This window comes from Mixophyes fleayi, chromosome 2 (assembly GCF_038048845.1).
Source record: "Mixophyes fleayi isolate aMixFle1 chromosome 2, aMixFle1.hap1, whole genome shotgun sequence".
Lineage (NCBI taxonomy): Eukaryota > Metazoa > Chordata > Amphibia > Anura > Limnodynastidae > Mixophyes > Mixophyes fleayi.
This window is the reverse complement of record NC_134403.1, coordinates 34,093,190-34,115,682: the sequence shown is the minus strand read 5'-3', so window position 1 is coordinate 34,115,682 and position 22,493 is coordinate 34,093,190. Positions and strand designations below refer to the sequence as shown.

General features: G+C 42.0%; 1 protein-coding gene across 2 annotated transcripts in view; it reads right to left on the bottom strand.

Annotated features, from left to right (window-relative positions):
* The window catches only part of ARHGAP42 (Rho GTPase activating protein 42), a 293,945-nt gene that overhangs the window by 90,482 nt on the left and 180,970 nt on the right, over positions 1-22,493 (bottom strand). For both annotated transcript variants that reach the window (XM_075198773.1, XM_075198774.1), the window contains exons 5-6: positions 15,860-15,961; positions 9,343-9,453 (exon numbers count right to left, since the gene is read on the bottom strand). In XM_075198773.1, coding sequence (XP_075054874.1) covers positions 9,343-9,453; positions 15,860-15,961 — 213 coding nt within the window. The remainder of the gene's footprint in view (positions 1-9,342; positions 9,454-15,859; positions 15,962-22,493) is intronic.

The window sequence follows — 22,493 nt, the reverse complement described above, 5'->3', positions numbered from 1 at the left end:
TACTCCTACATCTCGGAGGGGATCCACTATAGAAGATCTGTGTTCCTTACTGTGTATACCTCCCAAGTGTCATGATTGCAGCTACTCTCACACGCCCTGCGCACCTAGTGAAGTGGGCACGACTGGGGCCTCAATGACGTGACTGCAGCTTTGCATTGCTGGACAAAATGACGCAAATCACCTCAAAATCGCACATTTGCCACTTGACCTCCCCTCCGGTGAGTATGACTGCGCTAACTAGATGACTAACTGGTGGCTGGGAAACGGACCATTGTTCGCCCACATGTAAATGTCCTTTTGCCTGGTTAATATTTTTAATTGGCATACCTTTTGTACGAGAGTAATTTAACTTGTAAATTAAAAATGATTTTATACAGAATGCAGCAGCATAAATTAAACCAAATAAAGGTGCCCTAATCCCGTGCCGTTTACTGTGAAATACGTAAGCGAAATAACAACAAAAAGTTGTCTGAAGCTTCTGGCTAAGAATTTAGAATTGACAAGTGTTAAAATCTCTATCTCAAGATGCTATTTTCTGCTTTACACTAATCCAAAATGCCTGAGGTGATACTAACTGTTCTATCAAAGAGATTTTATTCATGCTTTGAAAGACTGATTAGCAAAATTTTGTATATGACACAGGAGCAGTTCAATGCTGAACAAAAGTCAACTCATTTTTTTGTGTATATTGGCAGCCTTGCTTTTAGAAAACAAACATGCAAAAAATAATAAGATATATATATATATATATATATATATATATATATATATATACATACAGACACATCTCATATATATATATATATATATATATGTATATATATATATATATATATATATATATATATATATATATATATATATAAAATCTATTTAAAGGAAACAGCGCTGGACGCTTATTGATATAATTGAAAATGTACTCATGTTTGATATTGTGTGTATTTTAGGAAAGGAAATATCTTTTTTCTGAGACCAGTTGAGAAAATTTGTATTTTGTTTTAACGTTGCTAGAGGAAATCTCCAATTAGGCATATGTGGGGAGGGAGTCTGATAGCAGGAAATGCTAACTAAAGCTGGGTACACACTACACTGTTTTCGTCCAATAATTGGCTGAATCAGCCGACATACGACCGCTCGTTCAAAAATTGGGTCAGTGTATGCAGTGACACGATGGTCGAAAGTCTGCCCAAATGGACGATTGTCGCCTCATTTGGTTGGTCGTACCGTTTAATATTTTCGTTCCAATCTCGTTTCCGCTGTGTAGTGTGTATAAACTTCCGACCGATCCACGACAGTGAGTACGAAATTACAGTCATTGCTCACGACAACATGGCTGTAAAAAGTCGCTAAAGGGAAGTCCGCTCTTCCCTTTATCGTCCTAAACAAGGCTAGTGTGTATGCAGTCCATGGACCGAGCGATCGGAACATCGATCGCATGTAAAATCGCTCGGCATAAAAAGTTGGTCGAAATTTCTGTAGTGTGTACCCAGCTTTAGTCTTTTGAGGTGAAGTGTCAAATGCCTGCTCTGGCCGAAGGCCCGGCAGAGGGTCGTTCCTGTGTAGCCTTTTGTCCAGAGTGTTAGAACCTGTCTGAACATCGTAAACAGCACAAGATGCAGGAAATTACCCTGTGATTCTGTGTCCAAACCTGTTTAAAAAGCACACTTGTATTGAAAATTATTCTTCTGGTTCCATCTGACCTGATCACTGGTAACTTTAATCAGTGTGACTGCAAATAAACATCACTTGCTTCAAAGACCTGCTTGAAAATATCTTCCATGCTGAAACTCCTGTGACCTACAGAGTAGACCCAAAATCTAATACGTTCCCGGCTGTTTCTGAGGTTTGGACCCAGCATCCAGTACCACCGCTCTGCCCGCTACCCTGCAGCTCTGGCCAGTGTGATAGGCCAGGGGGGATCCATCCACTGCAACCTTGATCTATAGGCAGAGGTCAGGAGTACCAGCCCAGGTACACAAGTAACGGGGTACACTCGCAGCGTCAGTTATACAGAAGAAACCCGGTTCTGAATGCCAGTAAAGGAGTCCAGTGGTGGCAGCATTTGAAAGCCCCTCCTACTGGGGTGAGAGGGCGCATTTAGGATAACGAAAAGGGAACGGTGGCAAAGTAAGCCCAGCCGGTTCCCAACAACAGCAGACAGGGTAGCATTGGCGGTCCATCCTGTCACAATATATATTTGCACCACTTAGCAATCGGTTGTGAATGGTTCCCTTATCGTGCGGTCTATGGGATTGGCAGAATCTTCTAACCTCCAATTCTTTCGTTTCCTATCACAGTTTCCCACTGTACAGGCTATAAGTAAACTTAGAAAGTTGTGGTATTTTACCTGTTGCCTCCATAATTAATACCTACGTACAGTCTTCATAATCAATGCATATCTAAAATCTTCTTTGCTTCCTGTTCCACCATAATCTAACAGGAATCTTCTAATCCTCGAGCAGAAATTCAAAGAAAAAAAACCTATGAATCACATGGACCGCCCCCAAGGAGCATGCGCCATAAAGTGAGTTAAGCTCCAGTGAACCAGACAGCCAATCAGTATCGGTCTCTTGCACCGCTCAGCCAATCACAGATAGTGTGAAAATGTCACCTATTTAATTTATTACTGGGGCAATAACTCATATTTCTACACTATTACCCTGGTACCCAAAGGCCAGGGGTACCAGGGAGGGACCTAGTGCTACTCAGTGCAGTGGCGGATCCAGGGGGGGGGCGATCGCCCCCCCTAGCAGGGGCTCGCTGTTTTAAACACAATCAGAGCAGCGGGGCAGCACACTGTCACTGCCGAGCGAACCTGCACATACTGTGCAGCCGCCGGCAGCCTTAGAAATTAGAAAGGGGCGAGGCCTAAATCGCCTACCCCCCCTAAAATCGCCCGGGGTATAGCAATAGTCTGGATCCGCCCCTGACTCAGTGTTGGGATGGTACTCTCTAGGCGTGGTAGCCAAATTTATTTTAGAGGCATAGGCCCGATGCTGAATAAACAGGGCTCTTATTGAATGAAATTAGGTTTTCCTTTTTTTTTTTTTTAAATACCGACAAGCAATATAGCTCAAAAAAGCAGTTTCAGCTATCTTGCCTGTCAGAACCAGTCTTTTGTAACTAAAAAGCAGCACTTAGCCATGCAGTTTAAATGGATTGTGCGTTTCTCACTCCTTAGTGAATCATACACTTTGCAAACCGCAGATCAAAGCGCCAAAAAAACAGATTTTAGTAAGTTTACCCCTATAAGATTTATATAAACGTAAGACGCACGATTTAATGAAGCTGAACCATAAAACATCAGTGAAACATTTCATTTACATCTATAGCGATACTGTGTGCATGGCGGGCCGTACCTCCTAATGATAAATGCAAAGCACCTCATTATATTTTACTAGTACCCCCCCCCCCCAAACCTTTATAAAAATCAAACCATCATTCAGATGAAATGAAGAGATATCAGCCAGTGTGAATATAGCTGAGCACTTCAAGTCTTTCATTTGCTGAGTTTACTTTCTGTATGCAATGCCCTTTAATCCCCTCCAAATACCAACAAAGAAACCCCTACTGCTGTGATTACTGTGGATTAGAAGGCAGTGTACGGCGGACCAGCGGGAAAATCAATACTTCATGCATGGTGATGCTGTGCGGAACTTGCCAAGTGTAGGCTCCAGCACAATGCTTCATTGACGGATGTAAGAAATACAGGCCCGAAATGTGAAGTATGTCTGGTTTGTCCTTCACACAACAGAACAACTTCACTCCCACCGACAGAACTTCATTTTCATTATGTTTTCAGTTTCATGAGAAGCTTACTCCCAGGCCCTGCCTGCTGGATATAGATAATATCAAGAGAACAAATCAATACAGAGTTCCACTAATTTCATTTTTATTTTCCAAAAGTTCCAACATTTTTTCCAATCCAAATTTAAGCCTTTTTTAAAGGGTAAAATCTATTTTCTATATCACCTGCTGTAACATACCTTACATATATTCTGTACGGGACGCTGAGGGGCATAGGCAAACCGAGGGGGGTTTCCTAGTGCCTGGAAACCCCTCTCCAAGCCTGGGGCACTGTATAATTGAGGTAACTGGATCCTGCCCCCACTTCACACGGCTCTGCTCGAAAAGAGAGAGCTGCGTGCACCTAACAGTAGTGCACGCAGCATTGCCCATGTATATTATGGGGATAGGAAGAGTTGGAGAGCAGCCAAGAACTCTCTAAAATTGTAGCCCCATCCCCTTGCATGCTGGTCACGCCCACTGGTGGCGTGGTTTGGAAACCCCCCTCTACAAATCCTGCGTTTGCCCCTGGAGGGGGGGGGGGTATGATAAGAAGAGGTGGGAGCGACTTGATGGTGGCATTCGAGTCATCAAGTAGACAAGATAAAGCACATGGTGACACTACACTACGGGGTAAAATGTATCAAGCTGAGAGTTTTCGGTGGGTTTGAAAAAGTGGAGATGTTGCCTATAGCAACTAGTCAGATTCTAGATGTCATTTTGTAGAATGTACTAAGTAAATGATAGCTAGAAACTCTCAGCTTGAAACATTTTACCCCTAATTATGTCACCACACCCCTCAGTCTTCAGTGTGGTTTGTATAATCATGGCACGCTCCTGCACACCTGTCTGTCAGGCAGGTAAGTGCGCCTGCGGGAGAATTGCCTGTTTGCTTGGGAGACTGCGAGAGCAGAGTCTACCAGATACTATAGGACAGCCGGCTATTATGTGTTATCCGAGACAGAGAGAACTTCATTGATTCAGATTCATATTTAAACCTCTGTATTCACCACAACTGATGAAGGCCATCCTGGCTCACGTTATTTGGCTTATTTTATAAACGGCATCAGGACAAACTATAGTTCATTTTGTCAACTTGTTATAGATCAGTTTTGAAGGTGTGTTTAACTGCAACTTTTTGTTATCACTATATAGGGGGGAGTACAACAACCTGTAGACAATTAAAATGCTAATAGCCCCATGGATAAAATATATATTTGCACCAGTTAGAAGTCTGCTGTACATGGTACCCTTACTAATTCTGGGGTCTACTGGATTGAAGGAATTTACTTAAAGCCTCTTACCTCCAATTGTTCCTTTGCTCACTAGTCCCTAGCACAGGCGGATGAATATGCCAGACCTAATGTTATGGTATCCCGTTGTACATTCTATGAGCAAACTCAGAAACTTGTGTATATATATTTTAGTATCTACCGGTAGCAAAAACATAAATATTAGTGCTCTAGGTAGAAAAAAAATTAATGATGCCCCCGAACTAAAAAAATATATATTGTGCAAATAAATAACTATTGCCTTAATAAATAAATACGTGTTGCATCCATAATCAATACCAGCTTTGAATGAGTTGAGAGTGATGATCTTGTGGGAAGCAATGACCTTTCTTATGTTAGTGAGGACATGGCTGCATTTGACAGGGACTTTATGCCAATATTAGGAGGGGAATGGGGGTAAGCAGGTGGCCACAGACTGAGCCTTAGACTGTGGAAACAGCAGAGTACTCCAACAGCGCAGGGTTCCTGCTAAACTTTAATATTCAATATCAGGGCAACATCACTATTCTCATGGAAGAGAGATCTACATTGACGCTCCAATTAGAACTGAAACGTTAGAGCTGGTATTATTATTATCATTTATTTGTTAGGCGCCACAAGGTTTCCGCAGCGCCGCACATAGTACAAACAGTAGACTATACAGGGTATAACAGTACAGAACAATAAACAAAAGTACCAATACTTCAGAAACTCCAGGCAGGCATATGCAATAGACACGGAGCAGAAGAACGGGTAAGGAGACAGGAGGGAAGAGGGCCCTGCTCAAGCGAGCTTACATCCTAAGGGAGGGTTAAACAGACCAGGCACAAGAGGAGCCAGTTGAGGGAATGGGAGAGAGGGGAGAGCAAGTGGAGGTGAAGGGGTTAAGTGGATGGTTGGTAGGCTTTGAGAAAGAGGTGAGTTTTGAGTGCACGTTTGAAGGAGCACAGAGTAGGAGAGAGGCGGATGGAGCGAGGGAGGTCATTCCAGTGAAGAGGGGCTGCAAGTCCTGGATTCTGGAATGGGAAGAGGTGATCAGAGTGGAGGAGAGGCGGCGGTGATTGGCCGAGCGCAGGGAGCGGGTGGGAGTGTGAATGAAGAGGAGGTTAGAGATATAAGGGGCAGTAGAGTGGGAGAGAGCCTTGTAAGTGGTGGTGAGGAGTTTGAAAAGAATTCTGTAGGGGAAGGGGAGCCAGTGTAGGGCAAGGCAGAGAGGGGAGGCAGAGGAGGAGCGGCGTGAGAGGTAGATGAGTCTTGCGGCCGCATTGAGTATAGAGCGGAGGGGGGAGAGACGGGAGTGGGGGAGGCCGGTGAGGAGGAGGTTGCAGTAATCCAGGCGGGAGATGATGAGTGCATGTGGTAGAAGCTGAAATTACTAGATGTCTATGAAAAGTTACTTAGATAGTATTACGGTTTAGTCCAATACAGTATAAAGTGAATATACTCATACTACATTGTTATAGGTCAAGTATTGGCAATGGCGTAACTATAGGGTTTGCAGTGGTCAAGAATGCGACTGACCCTCGTAGCCCATGGGCGGTCCAGAGTGTGAACCCCACATGCACTGGGACTGGTTGGTGAATGCTGAAATACTGAAAAAATAGGACCCTTTAAAATATGGGGAGCATCTGGGGAGCAACGCTCATACCAATGGAACGAGGTTCAGCTGGCATCACTTATGTACAACTGGTTACATTTTAGCTGAATGCTTTGTCCAATGCAATCCTATACTGGTGTTCTCAGGACCTCACTGATGAAGCACTGCAAATCCCTTTCCCAGTGTTACTATATAGACCATAAGGTGCGCGCTTACTTTCTGCTCTTTAAAAACATCTCCACTAACTAAATTGGGGCGTACAAATCTGGACAGGTGCACTATGCAAAAGTGCAGATGTCGTATCAATGTCCAGCCCTTCTGTTTGTTAACTAAAATACAGCTTGGCTTAGCCTCGATTTATGACTTAAATTATGAGAGTTAGTGAACTCCAGCACGGTCTGTATTGTAGTGCACCTAGAAATACTCAGCAAAAATACAACCAAAAGGTGCTTCCACCAAGAATTAGTTTAGGGATATGATCACTTATGCAACCAGGCTATTTTAGGCTTTTTATTATCACTTATTTTCCATAAAAAGTGTATTTTTGTTTTGTCTGACCCGACTATCTTGATTTCAATAAGAGTGTGCAAACTTTTATATCCACTGTAAATATTATATATATATATATATATATATATATATATATATATATATATATATATATATATATATATATATATATATACACACACACATATACACACTTGTCTACTCTCCCAGAATGTCTAGCAGATGCGACACACCTCCCCGTTGCGTTTGCCCTCTGGAGGAGAGTTAGATAACGTCCTGGCTCCATGGATAAAATTCACCCCAAGGCATCTGCATTGGAACGGCATAAGGACTGGTCTCCCACATTATTAATTCAGGTCTGCAGGGCCAGCTTTAACTTCTTTGTTCTCCCAGCAAAATAGAGAACTCTGTACTTAATAACTATTCCCATAGAACTCCATTATATCGATCCACAAATAAAGCCTGTGAGCTCAGCAGGCGACATCAAAATTGACGCAAACGCCTTTTAGAAAATGCGCGTGTAATGGGCCATTCGCTGACATTATTTTAATTATCATGGTTTCCACATTTCCATTTGGGCTAATGCAGGACAATAAAATCCCACTTGTACTTTAAAGGGGAAAACAACATTTTCTATTTAATTTAGCTTAATTTATATTCAATGTCATTGTATTTGTATTTAATTATATTTTATATTGAAAATTCAACATTTAATAATTAGACCCTATTCTATCTTTTGTACACTTCATTATATTATTAGCAGAAAAGGATAATGTGACTTTAGCATTTACTACTAACACGGTCGTGTCACATAACTACACTTCCTGTACGCTGTTGCGCGGTGTAAATATACACACTTTATGCTTGGCACAGACGTTGCTGTTCTTGCTCTAGATGCATCTTGAGATCTGCACGGAAATACGCTGTCTTTTGTGTGCGTCTTATCCTGCAAGCGTTCTGAGCGCACGTTAACTTATGTCTAACATGTTCCCTTCTCCTTCTTAGATTGCAAGCTCTTATGGACAGTATTATCTATAGACCATGTTTCAGTGTATTTATACTATTTGTAATGTTTGTATTACAAGTTACCATATTGTAAAATGCTGCCGTAAGTAATACTAGATGATAATAATAGTAATTGACATGTTACTTACTGAACGCGTTAAGGGAACTCTGCCCCCCCACAATTAATTTTTCGCAGGAACTACGTATATATAACTAGTTTACAGATATATCATTCAAGCAACTAATATAAATGTTCATTTCTCAAACTATAGTGTTAACAGATATTCATTAAATCACCTATATAACATATTTGATAAAGGAGAACTGAAACCAGTTTTGAAAGCACTGCACTTTGATCCCTACCAGTCCCAAAACCACTAGCGGGGGTCTGAAAAATCTGCAGCATCCTTACACCAAAGTGTACTGTAGTGTTTTACCTCCCAACATTTGGGTATCTGATATTGGCACGTAAGACGTGCCAAAGTCACAATGGGGTGTGACCACACTTTCGAGGGCGTGCCTAGTGATTTTGAAGTGCCAGGCTGTCCCGTACTCTCTTCCCCTCTATTGCCCCGTTCATGACCTCCCAAATTTCCTCCCTTTGGGACAAAGCTGTCCCGATCGGAATGGCGTGTCAGAGCCTTCAAATTGGGACTGTCCCGCTTACATGGGGACAGTTGAGAGGTATGGTTCTGTACAATATGCTTTCCTGGGATGCTATGTTTTAGACTGCACTTTGTTCGGTTGCCAGAGTCCATTCTGTGCTACGATGCACCCAATCTGATTGTGGCCCCCATGCTTCAGCGGGGCCTTAGAATCAGCCCAGTTCTTACTAATTTTTGCAAGTAAAAATGCGTAGAGGAATTTAATCAAAAAGAAATAAGACATCTGTCTAAAAATTCCTCTGATAGGAGAGGCTGGCGTCATGGGAGACAATAATTCTCCTACTAAGAGAGAAGCTTTTACCAAATAACTTCTACCTGACGAATTCACTAATTGGGGTCCTGCAGTTCATGATGCAAACTAGATATGGTCTACAGCAGTTCCACTTGTAGTTATGACCCTCAGCTTGTAATTCTTTCCTAATAAACACTATAAACAACAGTGTACAATACATAAGCAATCAAACCACTAACAATACTAAAAAAGAAAAAAAAGAAAAATTATACTTACAGGTTCAACAAATTCAAACTTCTTCTTCTCCTGAACCTCCTGCACTTTAAATATATATTCCAGAGATGCGTCTGAGAAGTTCTGGTGTTCCTTATCAATTAAGGAGTCCGCCTACAATAAATCAAATGCAAGCAATTTACAGTGAATGCAACACTATGCTCCTCAATAAACAATATATGTCCGCTTGGTACTCAGGTCAATACTTGACTCCTGTTACTTATTGCATTCCTGTTATTCTGCTGTCATTAAATAAAAGGGCAGGGTGATAGGAAACCAGCGCACCACATATATATTGCTGAGCTGGTATAGTTGGGAATGGCTTAAATGTCTAATCAATCTGATTTACTCACATTCAGCTGGTTCTGTACAAGACACACGATAGCTACGGTAACGTCAGACAGAAGGAATGGAATAGGCTTGCACTGAAGACAGCAAAACAAGCGTAGGACTATTGGAAGCAGCTGAGTGATACTAGTCTCACAGGGATATCATCTCTGTACATCAACACTCGTCTGGGAGAAAAACCTGCAATAATATGATGTAATATGTGTGGTCCCCAATCCTCTGCAGGGACAGCTAGTGTCAAGGGGCATCGATGGTAAACTGAAGGGAAATTCATCATCACCATTTATTTATATAGCGCCACTAATTCCGCAGCGCTGTACAGAGAACTCATTCACATCAGTCCCTGCACCATTGGGGCTTACAGTCTAAATTCTCTAACATACACAGATACAGACAGACACACACACTAGGGTCAATTTGTTTGCAGTCAATTAACCTACCAGTATGTTTTTGGAGTGTGGGGGGAAACCGGGGCACCCGGAGGAAACCCACGCAAACACGGGGAAAACATACAAACTCCACACAGATAAGGCCATGGTCCGGAATTTAACTCATGACCCCATCGCTGTAAGGCAGAAGGGCTAACCATTAAGCCACCGTGCTGCCCACAAATTAAGGATGTTTATAAATTAAGTGAAGAAAAAAATACATTGCTAAAAAACGATTAATTGAAAGCTATGCATTGGCCACAGATGACGGTCAGCTACATGTCAGTCCTACTACTGGTTCTCAATGTAATAACTGCTGTAAGTTAAATAAAAGTTGTAATCTGAAGTCTGTGGGAGAGATTTTGGAAAGTGCACACGACAGTCACCGTTAGACTGTTCTTTCCTGTAGCTCGATGAGAACCAGTAAAAAATAAATAAATAAATACAAATACATGTATTTTATAGTAAAATAGCCTGGTTTGGTCTCTACTACTACTGCCCTCTTCTCTGGTTCCTAACAAAGATGAAAAATAGGTAGATAGCAAAACATTTACCATTTGCATTAATATACAACACATATTATTCAAGCACAGTTGCTCTTACAGCTTCCAACAAATACAAGTAGTGGGCAATAAAAATGGAAACACCAATAAAAAGTCACTAATAAGAGCAGGTCTGGTCAACCTATGGCTCTCCAGGTGTTCAGAAACTACAAGCCCCAGCATGCTTTGCCAGAAGATAGCCAGCTGATAGCTGGCAGGCCATATTGGGACTTGTAGTTTCACAACACCAGGAGAGCCATAGTTTGGCCAGGCCTGAAATAGAGCATTGGGCAAAATGCAGGCAGTATTCTCAGTATGTACCGTGGTGTTGTCTGAATATGGCAGGAGGGAGGCAGCAATCTGTCCCAAGACATCCACAGCCTAATGTATGGTTACAGAATACCCCATCAGGTCTGGCGACTGAGAAGGCCATGACTTAGGGATATTAGTGTTAAGCTCCTCAAACCATTGGGTGACCACAGCTGCTCTGTGGATGGGGCAATTACCATCCAATCATTGTAAATATCTACAAGATGTTTGTTCTTCACGTCACTGGTTTTGAAGCAATCTTGAGTGTCTGGAATGAAGTGAAAACATTGCTGATGATTTCTTTATGTTGTGTACTTAACACAGTGATTCTGCAATGTTTGTGGGATAGGTCAATAAGTCAATTTGCCTTTATCACTATTTCTACAAATCAAGCTTTAGTCGATCAGCTATCTGACTCTCTTATGAAATTGTGAATATGGTACGTTTTTTGCAGAAACTAAAACAAACAAAAAAATCAAATAAAACCCACTGTTTGGCTGAATTTGTATCACAGTTTTACAAAACTAATTTTTTGATTAGAGTCCAAATGTACTAAGCTTTGATGCCAACTGCAGGGAAGCACGGAGGATTTTTCAGGGGGTGTTTCCTCCAACCCCCCCCCAAAAAAACCCTAGAGAGCTGCCACGCATGCGCCCGCGCATGCGCGGCATCTCCGTTTCTGCTCCGTTTCAATGTACTATTGCAGCAGAAACGTCAAATGTCAAAGAAGCGTCCGCTGTGGTGCAGCACCGCCGCGGACGCTTCTTACAGTGCTGATATGTAGGGCACTTTTTTAGCGGGGGGGGGGGGGGGGGTTCTGGAGACCCAGAAACTCCCCCTGCGTGCGCCACTGAACTGCCATGTTGTTAAGACTCAAAAGTTGCACTTTTTCCCAAAAATATTGGGATAGAGACCTGTAATGTTATGGTTCAAATCTGACCTAATTGCTTATTAATACTTATCATCATCATTTATTTATATACCGCCATTAATTGCGCAGCACTGTACGGAGAACTCACTCACATCAGTCCCTGCCCCATTGGAGCTTACAGTCTAAATTCCCTAACAATCACAGAGAGAGAAAGACTGGGGTCATTTTAATAGCAGCCAATTAACCTACTAGTATGTTTTTGAAGTGTGTGAGGAAACCGGAGCACCCGGAGGAAACCCACGCAAACACAGGGAGAACATACAAACTCCACACAAATAAGGACAGGGTCGGAAATCAATCTCATGAGTTGTAGTTTAAAAACAACCACAGAGACACAGGCTACCTAAGCGCCATGTAAAGTAACATGATGTGTTTAACAGCCGATTTATTGGAAGTCTGATGTCGCTCTGCAGTCCGCCAGGAGAAACACATCTCATTTGTTAACCTGTAGGAACTTTTGGCCAGTTTGCAATTAAAAACTTGTAGAATTCATTCCTAATATGTTTCACTATGGTTCATTATTTTGCATATTTTCAAGGTTTAGCTAACTAGGGCTTTTAATGACATAAATGTTAGACTACATATATTTGGCTATCTCAAGAATGGAAACAAAAAAATCTACACTTTGCCAGAGTTAATGGGAAATTGGTTTTCTTTTTTAATCAACTCTTCATGCATTTACACTATATGTCAATTTGTTTGATTGCCCTTAAGTCGCTCAGTTGTATTCTTTGAAACTGTACTCAATAAAAAAAGTTATTGTAAAAAAACAAAAACAAACTTGTAGAATGTTTCTAAAACAAATACTCTGGGACAAAATCAGATAGTAATGGTAGATGAAGAGAAAAGCAGCATACTTCTAAGCATTTATTGCTACTTAATTAAACAGTAAAACACAGGCGCAGTAGTTACTAAGTGTACAGAACATGCTGTTTCTATTAGTCTTCATAGTAATGTGTGGGAATCGGCATTTTAAATGCGTCATCAGAGACAAGTGTGAAAATTCTCCATGCACCAACAGCAACGGTGCCACCTCAAAAGTTGGTTATGAGACACACAAAAGAACTTGGGAGTGTTATACATCATATAGTTGCTGCAAGCACCAAAACAGGGATATCGGTAAAAAGAAAGTTGTACGACTTGTGTGTTCAAACTTTAAAACTGGCTTGGTCAGTATGTTTCTCATATTCACTTAAAAGGTAACTCAGAAATGCTAACAAATGATTTTGCCTAATTAAAATCATTATGCTCGCTACAACAACTTATTGGATTAAATATGGATACATACAATAGGATTTCGGCCTACAATCACCTGTTGTAAACTAGGAAACACTCTGGTACCCAGATTTGACAGCTCAGGTCTGAATACCTCACCTTCCTTACCTACTGCTCTAGCCATGGGAACAATCAGAGCAGTTTTATCCATGGTCACAGATGTTGCTAAGAATAATCAGATATTCACTAAAAATCTGTCAAATTACATTGTTTCTGAGGTTTCAACTGATGATTTCAAGTCCTATTTCAAGTATCAGAAGTTATTCCAGTACGTTGGAGTGCCCAGCAAAATGATTTTAGTTAGAGTCTTTTTAACTACCAGTGCACCCCACCTCAGTTCTTCAGGGTTCCACGCACTGGAGAACTTTGATTTAATCCAAAAAGAACACTGATAGGATAGCACAGTTAGCGATATGCTCAACAGGGGGAGGGGGACTGAACATGGGGTGTCTTAGTGAATTCACCAGTTGCTAGTATATTTGATAGGCTGCTTCATAATGGATATTGGGTAATCTCACAAAGTGGCTGCCTACACTGTGTAACTACACTTAAATAGATAATTCCCAGGTATAGAGCGAGGGAGACCAGTTACTGGCTTCTCACAGAGTTAGGGAACATTGTATCTGCTCCTGCAACATAATTAGTCTAGGTGCCGACGTGGCAGGGACCTGTGTCTGAAAAATGATGCATAAATCACTGTATATTTGGCACACTTGACTTTGAACAAGCAGCAGTTACAATTTGCTGGGCAAGTGGCCATATCCAGGAATTACGTGTATGTTTAAAGGACAGAAGCCAAACTAATTAGAGGCTTCAACGTGTCTTTCATACAGCTTTTACATGCCGTACACTTGTTCCTGAAGACGTGCTAAATAAAGCTTTGTTATGACAATTGTAAGACTTGTCACCAAACAAATAACAATAGCAAAAATATGAAATAAGCTCCATTGTGCTTGTTCTCCCATGACTCTATATGTTATCGATTGCTTTCACCGCTTGGAATGTATAGTTTCACAATGTAATAAATCTGGATGCCAATAGGAACAATAGACTTGTAGCATTAAAATGCAGGGTGATGCCATTTTCTTTATCTTGGTAATCCCTAAATATAAATGGTATGTATCAGGGATAGCTGTTCAAATATATATCAATATATATAAGCAGGAAAGGGTAGTAGTAGAGATGACCAAACAAACCATGGTTCAGTCAGGTTCGGTGCAGGGAATGCTGGGAAATCTATCGCAATCTCCTCTCTCAAGAAAACCACAGGATACTGTGAAATGGGAAAGGATATTACATATGGAGATTGGAATATATGTCATGAAACCAGACAGGTTGTAAGTTAAACTAATTTTACGGTTTTCCTTTGCTGCTTTATGAACATTAGGGGTTAATGAACAGAGGTGCTTTCTAATCTATGGATTAAGGAACAATATGAAACACAGTTTAGTGTAGTGATGGGCAAACTTTTTCAGGATCGGGTCAAATATAAAAAAAAAAACTTTAGGCGGGCCAATATAATTTATTAAAAAACTCAAATATCTTCTATATAAATGCCTAGTGGCGTGTGTGGAAAAAAAAAAACAAGCTGCAGCGCCACCTGCTGGGCAGAGTTATACACTGACCTATATATTTCTTGAAGGAGAAGTGACAGTTGGGAGTGGTTGGTGGTTGCCGGGGGTGACAGTGGGGAGTTTTTAACACCTTAAGTAGCTTGATGAAGGATGAGGTGATGGAGAAAAATGATGAGGTGGTGACATGTGGACAAAACCACGTTAAAAAAGGGCGCTTGCGTCGGGAAGTAACGCTCTTCCCCTGAGGAGGCCTGGGCTAGGCCCAAATGCATGACAAGAACCTTTTTAACACCTTAATTAGCTTGATTTGACTAGAATGCATGAGATTATGCACGGGTTAACTTGTCGAAATATATAATACAAATTTTTTGAATGGGACGGGAGGGTGTTATATAGCAGTGTTACCTCTATAAGTGCAGCGATCGTACAGACACAGCCCTTATCTCAGTAGGTTGTTGCAGATCCGTCTTTCTGGTGAGCCACTAACTGACAACACAGCAGCCAATCGAAATCCGCCTTAGTATATGTCCCAGCCCATCTCTTCTCACATGACTTTCAGCCATTAGGGGACGGGCAGGTGTTTGAGTGATTGACATACGAAGTGTCCTTTTAGGAAGGAGGATGAAGTGTAATGGAGGAAATAGCTGGGAAGGCATCAAAATTAAGGTTCTGACACACAGGGTCGGCCCTAATAATTTTATATATATTTTAATGAAATTTTTTAAAATATTGGCGGGCCGGATGGAACCTCTAAGTGGGCCGGACCTGGCTCGCGGGCCGTAGTTTGCCCATCACTGGTATAATGAATGCACTGCATATTTTTCAATAGATTGCAAAACGATATTTGCTTATTTTAGAATGATGTATTTTGCCGTACTATAGCAACACAGCAGCCATGTTGTTTTGACCAAGTAACCATTCATCACGTGACTGCTACAATTTGAGCACACATTTATTACCACACTTTTCTTGTATTCCCATCAGACCAGATAACATTTTTTTCCAGTTCCCAAATATACAATTACATAGTAGGCACACACAGAGACATGATTTAACCTAGGAAACTGCATTTGAAGTCGTTGCCAAGACAAGAAGACGTATAGAAGACTGTACCTCTTGCAAATGTGCCTCTTTCTTCTTTGAGGACAAATTCAAGTGTTTCTCTAATATGGAATAATATTTCTCGCTCTCTTTGTCAAACTTCTTCTTTCCTTCCTAGAACATAAAAGTAAAAGACATTAACATTCAGCGTGCGATGGTGGTTACGGTCTAACAAGCTTAACGTGTCTCCTAGAGGACCGCTAAGGATAAAATACAAGACAATGAAATATGAGACGTACGTCTTGTAACAGTCACAATTAGAAGTGTAAAGGTTCCCAGACCATCGCAGGACTGGAAGTTGCCTCTCCCTTTACTGTCTAGCTGGGTGAGCTAATGCCCTCTTCAATCAGCTGTGAGAGCAGAAGTGTGCAGGACGCAGAACTACCCAATGACCAAAGAGCCGCAGGTTGCCGGAGGCTGCGTTAAAGGCTCAGATCAGTCCCGGTCAGTGGCGGAACTAATTTTGCTGTAGTGCTCCGGGGGCCCATGGAGATGATGGGGCCCGCTGCATGGAAAACTAGTGAGCTGTGGGCCTCGGTTTCCTCATCCCCGCTTCCCTGCACTGGGACCCACAGATCGCTATTCCCGCCTCTGGTCCCCATGGCTTCCCTCCATCATCATCATCATCACCATTTATTTATATAGCGCCACTGATTCCGCAGGGCTGTACAGAGAACTCATTCACAACAGTCCCTATGTAAAAATATAGCTAGAAAGTCTGGTGAGCATAGAACTGTGTCCTCCATGATCACAGACTTTTCTCAAGTGTTCTTCTGAAAAGCTCAACAAGTATTTGCATTCATTTGTGAATGTTACAGGTAGAATTTTTCAAACAAGCATCTAGCATTCCGGAATGTCCGGGAAACTCCTGGAGGTAGAGAGGCGGGGCTTGATGACAGGATTTTCATCATCATAGCTCCATAACCAATGAGGGAAGCTTCAAATAACGCTACCAACCCCCCAGTCAGATTAAGGTAAAATGTCAGACATTAGAGATATTACAGCCGTAGTACTGAGCTGCAAATAACACTCCCCCCACCCACCCTCTGCAGTTATTCTGGGAGATCCTGGAGGGGAAGTTTTCAATGGTGGCAAGTATGGGTTCTATAATTATTTGGAATGTTCCACAACTTCAGGTTACTTGAATTAGCTTGAATTAGAAAAATTCCGCCCCACTACGGGAGAAGTCCACTTTCTCATTTCATCCTCTCCCCCATCTTCCTGTCCCCTGGACCCCATCCCCTCCCACCTCCTTCGCTCCCTTTCCCCCGCCACCTGCTCCCACCTCGCCCACCTCTTCAACCTCTCCCTCTCCACCGGCATCTTCCCCTCCTCCTTCAAACACGCTCTTGTATCCCCCATTCTTAAGAAACCTAATCTTGACCCCACCTCTCTCTCCAACTATCGCCCCACCTCTCTTCTCCCTTTTGCCTCCAAAATACTTGAGAGGCTCGTCTGCAGCCACCTCTCCCCCTACCTCTCTGATCACTGCCTCCTCGATCCTCTCCAATCTGGCTTCCGCCCCCTCCACTCCACTGAAACTGCCCTGGCCATAGTCAGTAACGATCTCCTCTCTGCTAAAGCTAGGGGCCACTTCTCCCTTCTCATTCTCTTGGATCTCTCAGCGGCCTTCGACACCATTGACCACCCACTCTTGCTTCACACCCTCTCCGGCTCCGCCCTGTCCTGGTTCACCTCTTACCTTGCTGACCGTACCTTCTCCGTCTCCACCTCTGGATCTATCTTCCCCCCTCCTCCCTTCCAGTAGGGGTCCCCCAAGGCTTTGTTCTCGGACCCCTACTGTTCTCTCTTTACACCTCTTCCCTGGGTGAACTCATCAGCTCCTTTGGTCTCAAGTACCACCTTTATGTGGATGACACCCAACTCTACCTTTCCTCTCCCGATCTCTCTCCCTCCCTCCTCTCCAGGGTGTCCGCCTGCCTCTCCGCCATATCCTCCTGGATGTCCTCTAGATTCCTCAAACTTAATCTCGCTAAAACCGAACTTATTGTCTTTCCTCCCGCTCATTCCCCCTCCCCTTCCGACCTTTATATCACCGTTCTCAACTTCTCTATTTCCCCTCTTCCTCAACTTCGCTGCCTCGGCATCACCCTTGACTCCTCTCTCTCCTTTGCCCCTCATATTCTCTCTCTCGCTAAATCCTGCTGCTTCCAGCTGCGCAACATCGCACGCATTCGGTACTTCCTCTCCCAAGATGCCACTAAAGCTCTTGTCCACTCTCTTATTATCTCCCGCTTGGACTACTGTAACTTCCTCCTTACTGGCCTCCCCCGCTCTCATCTCGCTCCCCTTCGCTCCGTACTCAATGCTGCCGCTCGGTTCATTTTCCTTTCTCGCCGCTCCTCTTCTGTCTCCCCCTCTTACCTCCCTCATTTTCATTCTATTCCCCCCTCTCCGTCTCTGTTCTCCCCATTCCCTCTTCCTACCATTGCGCCTCTGTCTGTCCTACCCTCCCCTTAGATTGTACGCTCCTTCGAGCAGGGCCTCCTCTTCTTCTGTTCTCCACCAGCCTAACTCTGCTCTTCAGCTCCCTGTCTCTTCCACGAGGTCCTCCTGCCTTTTACCCCTCTCTCTACCCCGCTTGGGGCTCTCACCTCTCATCTAGCTGTACATTGAGCTTCGGAGTTACTGTGCTTTTTGTTAACTGTACCGTGCTGTCTCACCCTGTATCGTGTTTCTGTCTGTCCCTGTACGGTGCTACGGATACCTAGTGGCGCCCTATAAATAAAAAATAATAATAATAATAATAATAATAATAATAATAATAATAATAATAATAATAATAATTAGCTTGTATGCAATTTTGGATTAATAAATTGCCTGATCATGCTTCTCTTCGTACTCTTCAGCAATGTATTTTTATTTTTATAAACACAAACCTGTTCTCTGGATATAAATATATTTAATACAAATGTCACAAGACAGATTGGAAGAAAACCAAAAGAAAAAGAAAGTATATCAATGCATTTAGTAAAACTTGTAGGAGAAAACGCACAAGTCTAAAAAAATAATAAATACTCAGATTGAGGTAATGTCAGACATTAGTGACATACAGCTTGAAGTCTATTAGACAGTAAAAAACGCCACTATGTGACAATATATATCTATGGTTGTTCATAGCAGAGTTGAATAATATCTCTGAGATAACTTAAGTATTTATACTTAGCACAATACAATTTACCATTGCAATCTATTGTATAAAACATGTGTCATTATCCTTTTTGTACATTGTTATGTCACATGGTTCTTACTCTTCTATATTTTGTTTAGCTGTTTTATAGCCTGCAGGGGACAGCTCATGGTAGATTGTTATAGCTTTTAATAGTCTGAGCTAAGCATGAAGGGCAAACTACTAATTATAGCCATAATTAAGCAAGTTGCTTTATTTATTATATCATTATCATTAGACTATAAAGCTGGGTACACACTACACTGTTTTCGTCCAATAATCGGCTCAAACAGCCGACATACAACCGCTCGTTCAAAAGTCGGGTCAGTGTGTGCAGTGTCACGATGGTCGAAAGTCTGCCCAAATGGACTATTATCGCCTCATTTGGTTGGTCGTACCGTTTAATATTTTCTGCTGTGTAGTGTGTATAAACTTCCGACCGATCCATGACAATCCTCCGATACTTCCTTGACCTGGGGGGCGTGTGTATGTAAATTTTTTATGTCAATCACAGTCCCACGTGGTGCGGAATCCCCCACTGACACCTTCTCCTCACCCGCAACCCCCACTGACATCTTCTCCTCACCCGCAACCCCCACTGTCACTTTCTCACTCGACATCTTCTGACGCTCCTCGGCGCCAAACAGGTTCCTCTGTCAATTTATACTCAGACATGGGCGTTTGTTTCTGCTGTGAACCAATCAACGATGATGCACGCCGAGAATGGAGCATTCCATTACATACGAAGGGGTTTTATTATTAGGGAATATTCATTGCATTCCACTTTAGCAGTTAAATGTTTTTCTAAATTTAATGTATATTACTAAACTTCTATTTTATAGAAATGAAGGGAGTTAGCTATAGCTAAAGCTCTGCCCCTTTATGCTAATGTATTTGGTATCTCGTACATTTCCCGCAAATGTCGCTGCAGTGAGTACGAAATTGAAATCATTGTTCACGACAACATGGCTGTAAAAAGTCGCTAAAGGGACGTCCGCTATTCTGTTTATCGTCCTAAACAAGGCTAGTGTGTATGCAGTCCATGGACCGAGCGATCGGACCATCGATCGCATGTAAAATCGCTCGGCATAAAAAGTTGGTCGAAATTTCTGTAGTGTGTGCCCAGCTTAAGGCTGGGTACACGCTACAGTTTTTTCAGCCAATTATCAGACCAATCACCGGATAAATGACCGTTCAGCCCGATATCGCATTAGCGTGTATATTTAGATGGTGAGCGATAGACGTTCCAAAGCACCGACCATCGCTTGATTTGATTGTTCAGCAGAACTATAAATCTTGTTCAGTAATGGAACGACATCCTTCCAATCCTGCAGTGTGTACGCACTCACAATCAGGGTCTCCATAGAGTTTACAGAGTCATGATCTTTTCAGCCGATGGTTATGACAGATGAAGAGCACAGATCTGAGAGTAAATCTTATAAAACATGTATAGTGTGTACAAAACAAAAGCAAAACCACAGCACTGGATGTTGTGTGATGTATAGTGTGTACGCATGGATCGGCACGCTGATCAGGCCTTTTTTCCTTCAGTTGTTAGTATAATTGTTGTAGATAACACATACATGCCGACTTTTAAAATTTCTCCCCCAGGAGATCCAGGGGAGAAGTCATGTGACAGGGGGTAGGAGGAATTTCGGCGAAAACGGGAGGTTTGCCTACTCTTCCAGGAGTCCGAGAGGACTCTATGAATTTCGGGAGCCTCCCAGGAATTCCAGGAGAGTAGGCAAGTATGAGATAACACATTGGTCGGAAAATTCTGTAGTGTGTTCCCAGCCTAAACGGTCACAAACAGAGACCTTCCAACCCTTTGTTTTCACGTCTGCACTTATTCTGTCTTCCTTGTGTGTCCCTGTTTTATGTATGTCCCCGTTTTCCCCACTGCCTGGCACTGCGGAGCTCTTTGACATCTTACAAATCAACAACAATAATAAAAATATTCATTTACATAGCTCCAACATACTCCACAGCCCTTGAGGAACAAACACAGAAATAAAACAAGACCGGGTATTAACAACCAGACAAAAATGTTTAGAGAGTTTTATGAGATACTTTGCAATGCTTAAAGCGAGTAAGCGAAACGCGCGTCGGCATTCGCCTCGCTGTGTTGCTTACATGTGTGACTCATGCTGCCGCTATTTGTATAAGCTAGGGAGATATGCTTCAATACGCAAAGGGGCCATAATAGAACAGAGGGGGTCTGATACTATATGACAATTCAATAAAACCCCACAACCTCGTTTATAGGGGAGCGTGGCTATAGTTAGCACGTAAGGGATCTGTTTGTAGTCCTTGAGAGGGACACCAGACTCATATTAATAGGGAGTGGTACTAGATAGCAGCTAATTTTCTACTCTCTACAAGAAAGGAGTTTACAGTTCTGTAAAACGGGACACAATATAATTACACCATTAAATCCTATCATATTAGACAAATCTAGACCTAACTATCTTATAAACGGGTGAAGAAAATATTATGGTTTTGATTCTGTCCTAAATGTTATGTATTTCAATTTTATAAAATTGACTCTCTCCCTATCAGTAAAGTATTGAGAGGATATTATCTATTTGCATTAGATTTATGACATCATATGTATGGAAATAGGAACTGTTTGTAACGGTATAGCTTATCTCTCTTGCACTTTTAAACAGTGTCTATACTGACTTGGTGAATCTGCTTATTATGCCAGACACCTGGACAGCATGATGATCGATATTACCCAGATATAATATAATTAGGGAAATTGTAATACAAATTACACAGCGAGGCTAGGCAGTTGGTTCTGCCTTTTTAATAAATTTATTTTGGTTATTATTTTGGTTTTATTTCGCTACTAGTGGTACTAAGGTACTAATTTGGGACTCTACTATCGTTTTAAATGAACTATTAAAATGTATGTTTTATATAAATAAACAATCATAGAGTGCCCCTAATATACACGTTTTCTACCCTCTACTTATCTCTGCGAATATCAGTCCAACGTGTGTAGGGTGCACCAACCCAGTCATATGATAACAAATATTACAATAATAGACCGGGTATATGATTATCTGGTGCGTCGGTATATCTCTTTCTTAATTATATAGACAGCGTCCCTTTAACCAGTCAAACTGACAGTAGGAGGAACATGGGAGCATACAGGCTGAACATTACTTACCAGTTATGTACCAAACAAATCATTACATAAACAAAACAACTACAACATTTACACGGCTGGCACAAATAGAAAAGAAAACTGGCAACCTCTCTCCAAGAATGCTCTTTGATGAATAGACCCAATTATGACTTTAAATCTTCACCGATTACATAATCCAGCAGAGTAAATTGCTGTCTGGGAAAGACATTGGGCCGAAATGATGGAATAAAGATTATGAAATCAATCACTTCACAAAGCGTCTTATTAGGAAAATATGTCATCCTACAGCACGTTCCTAAATT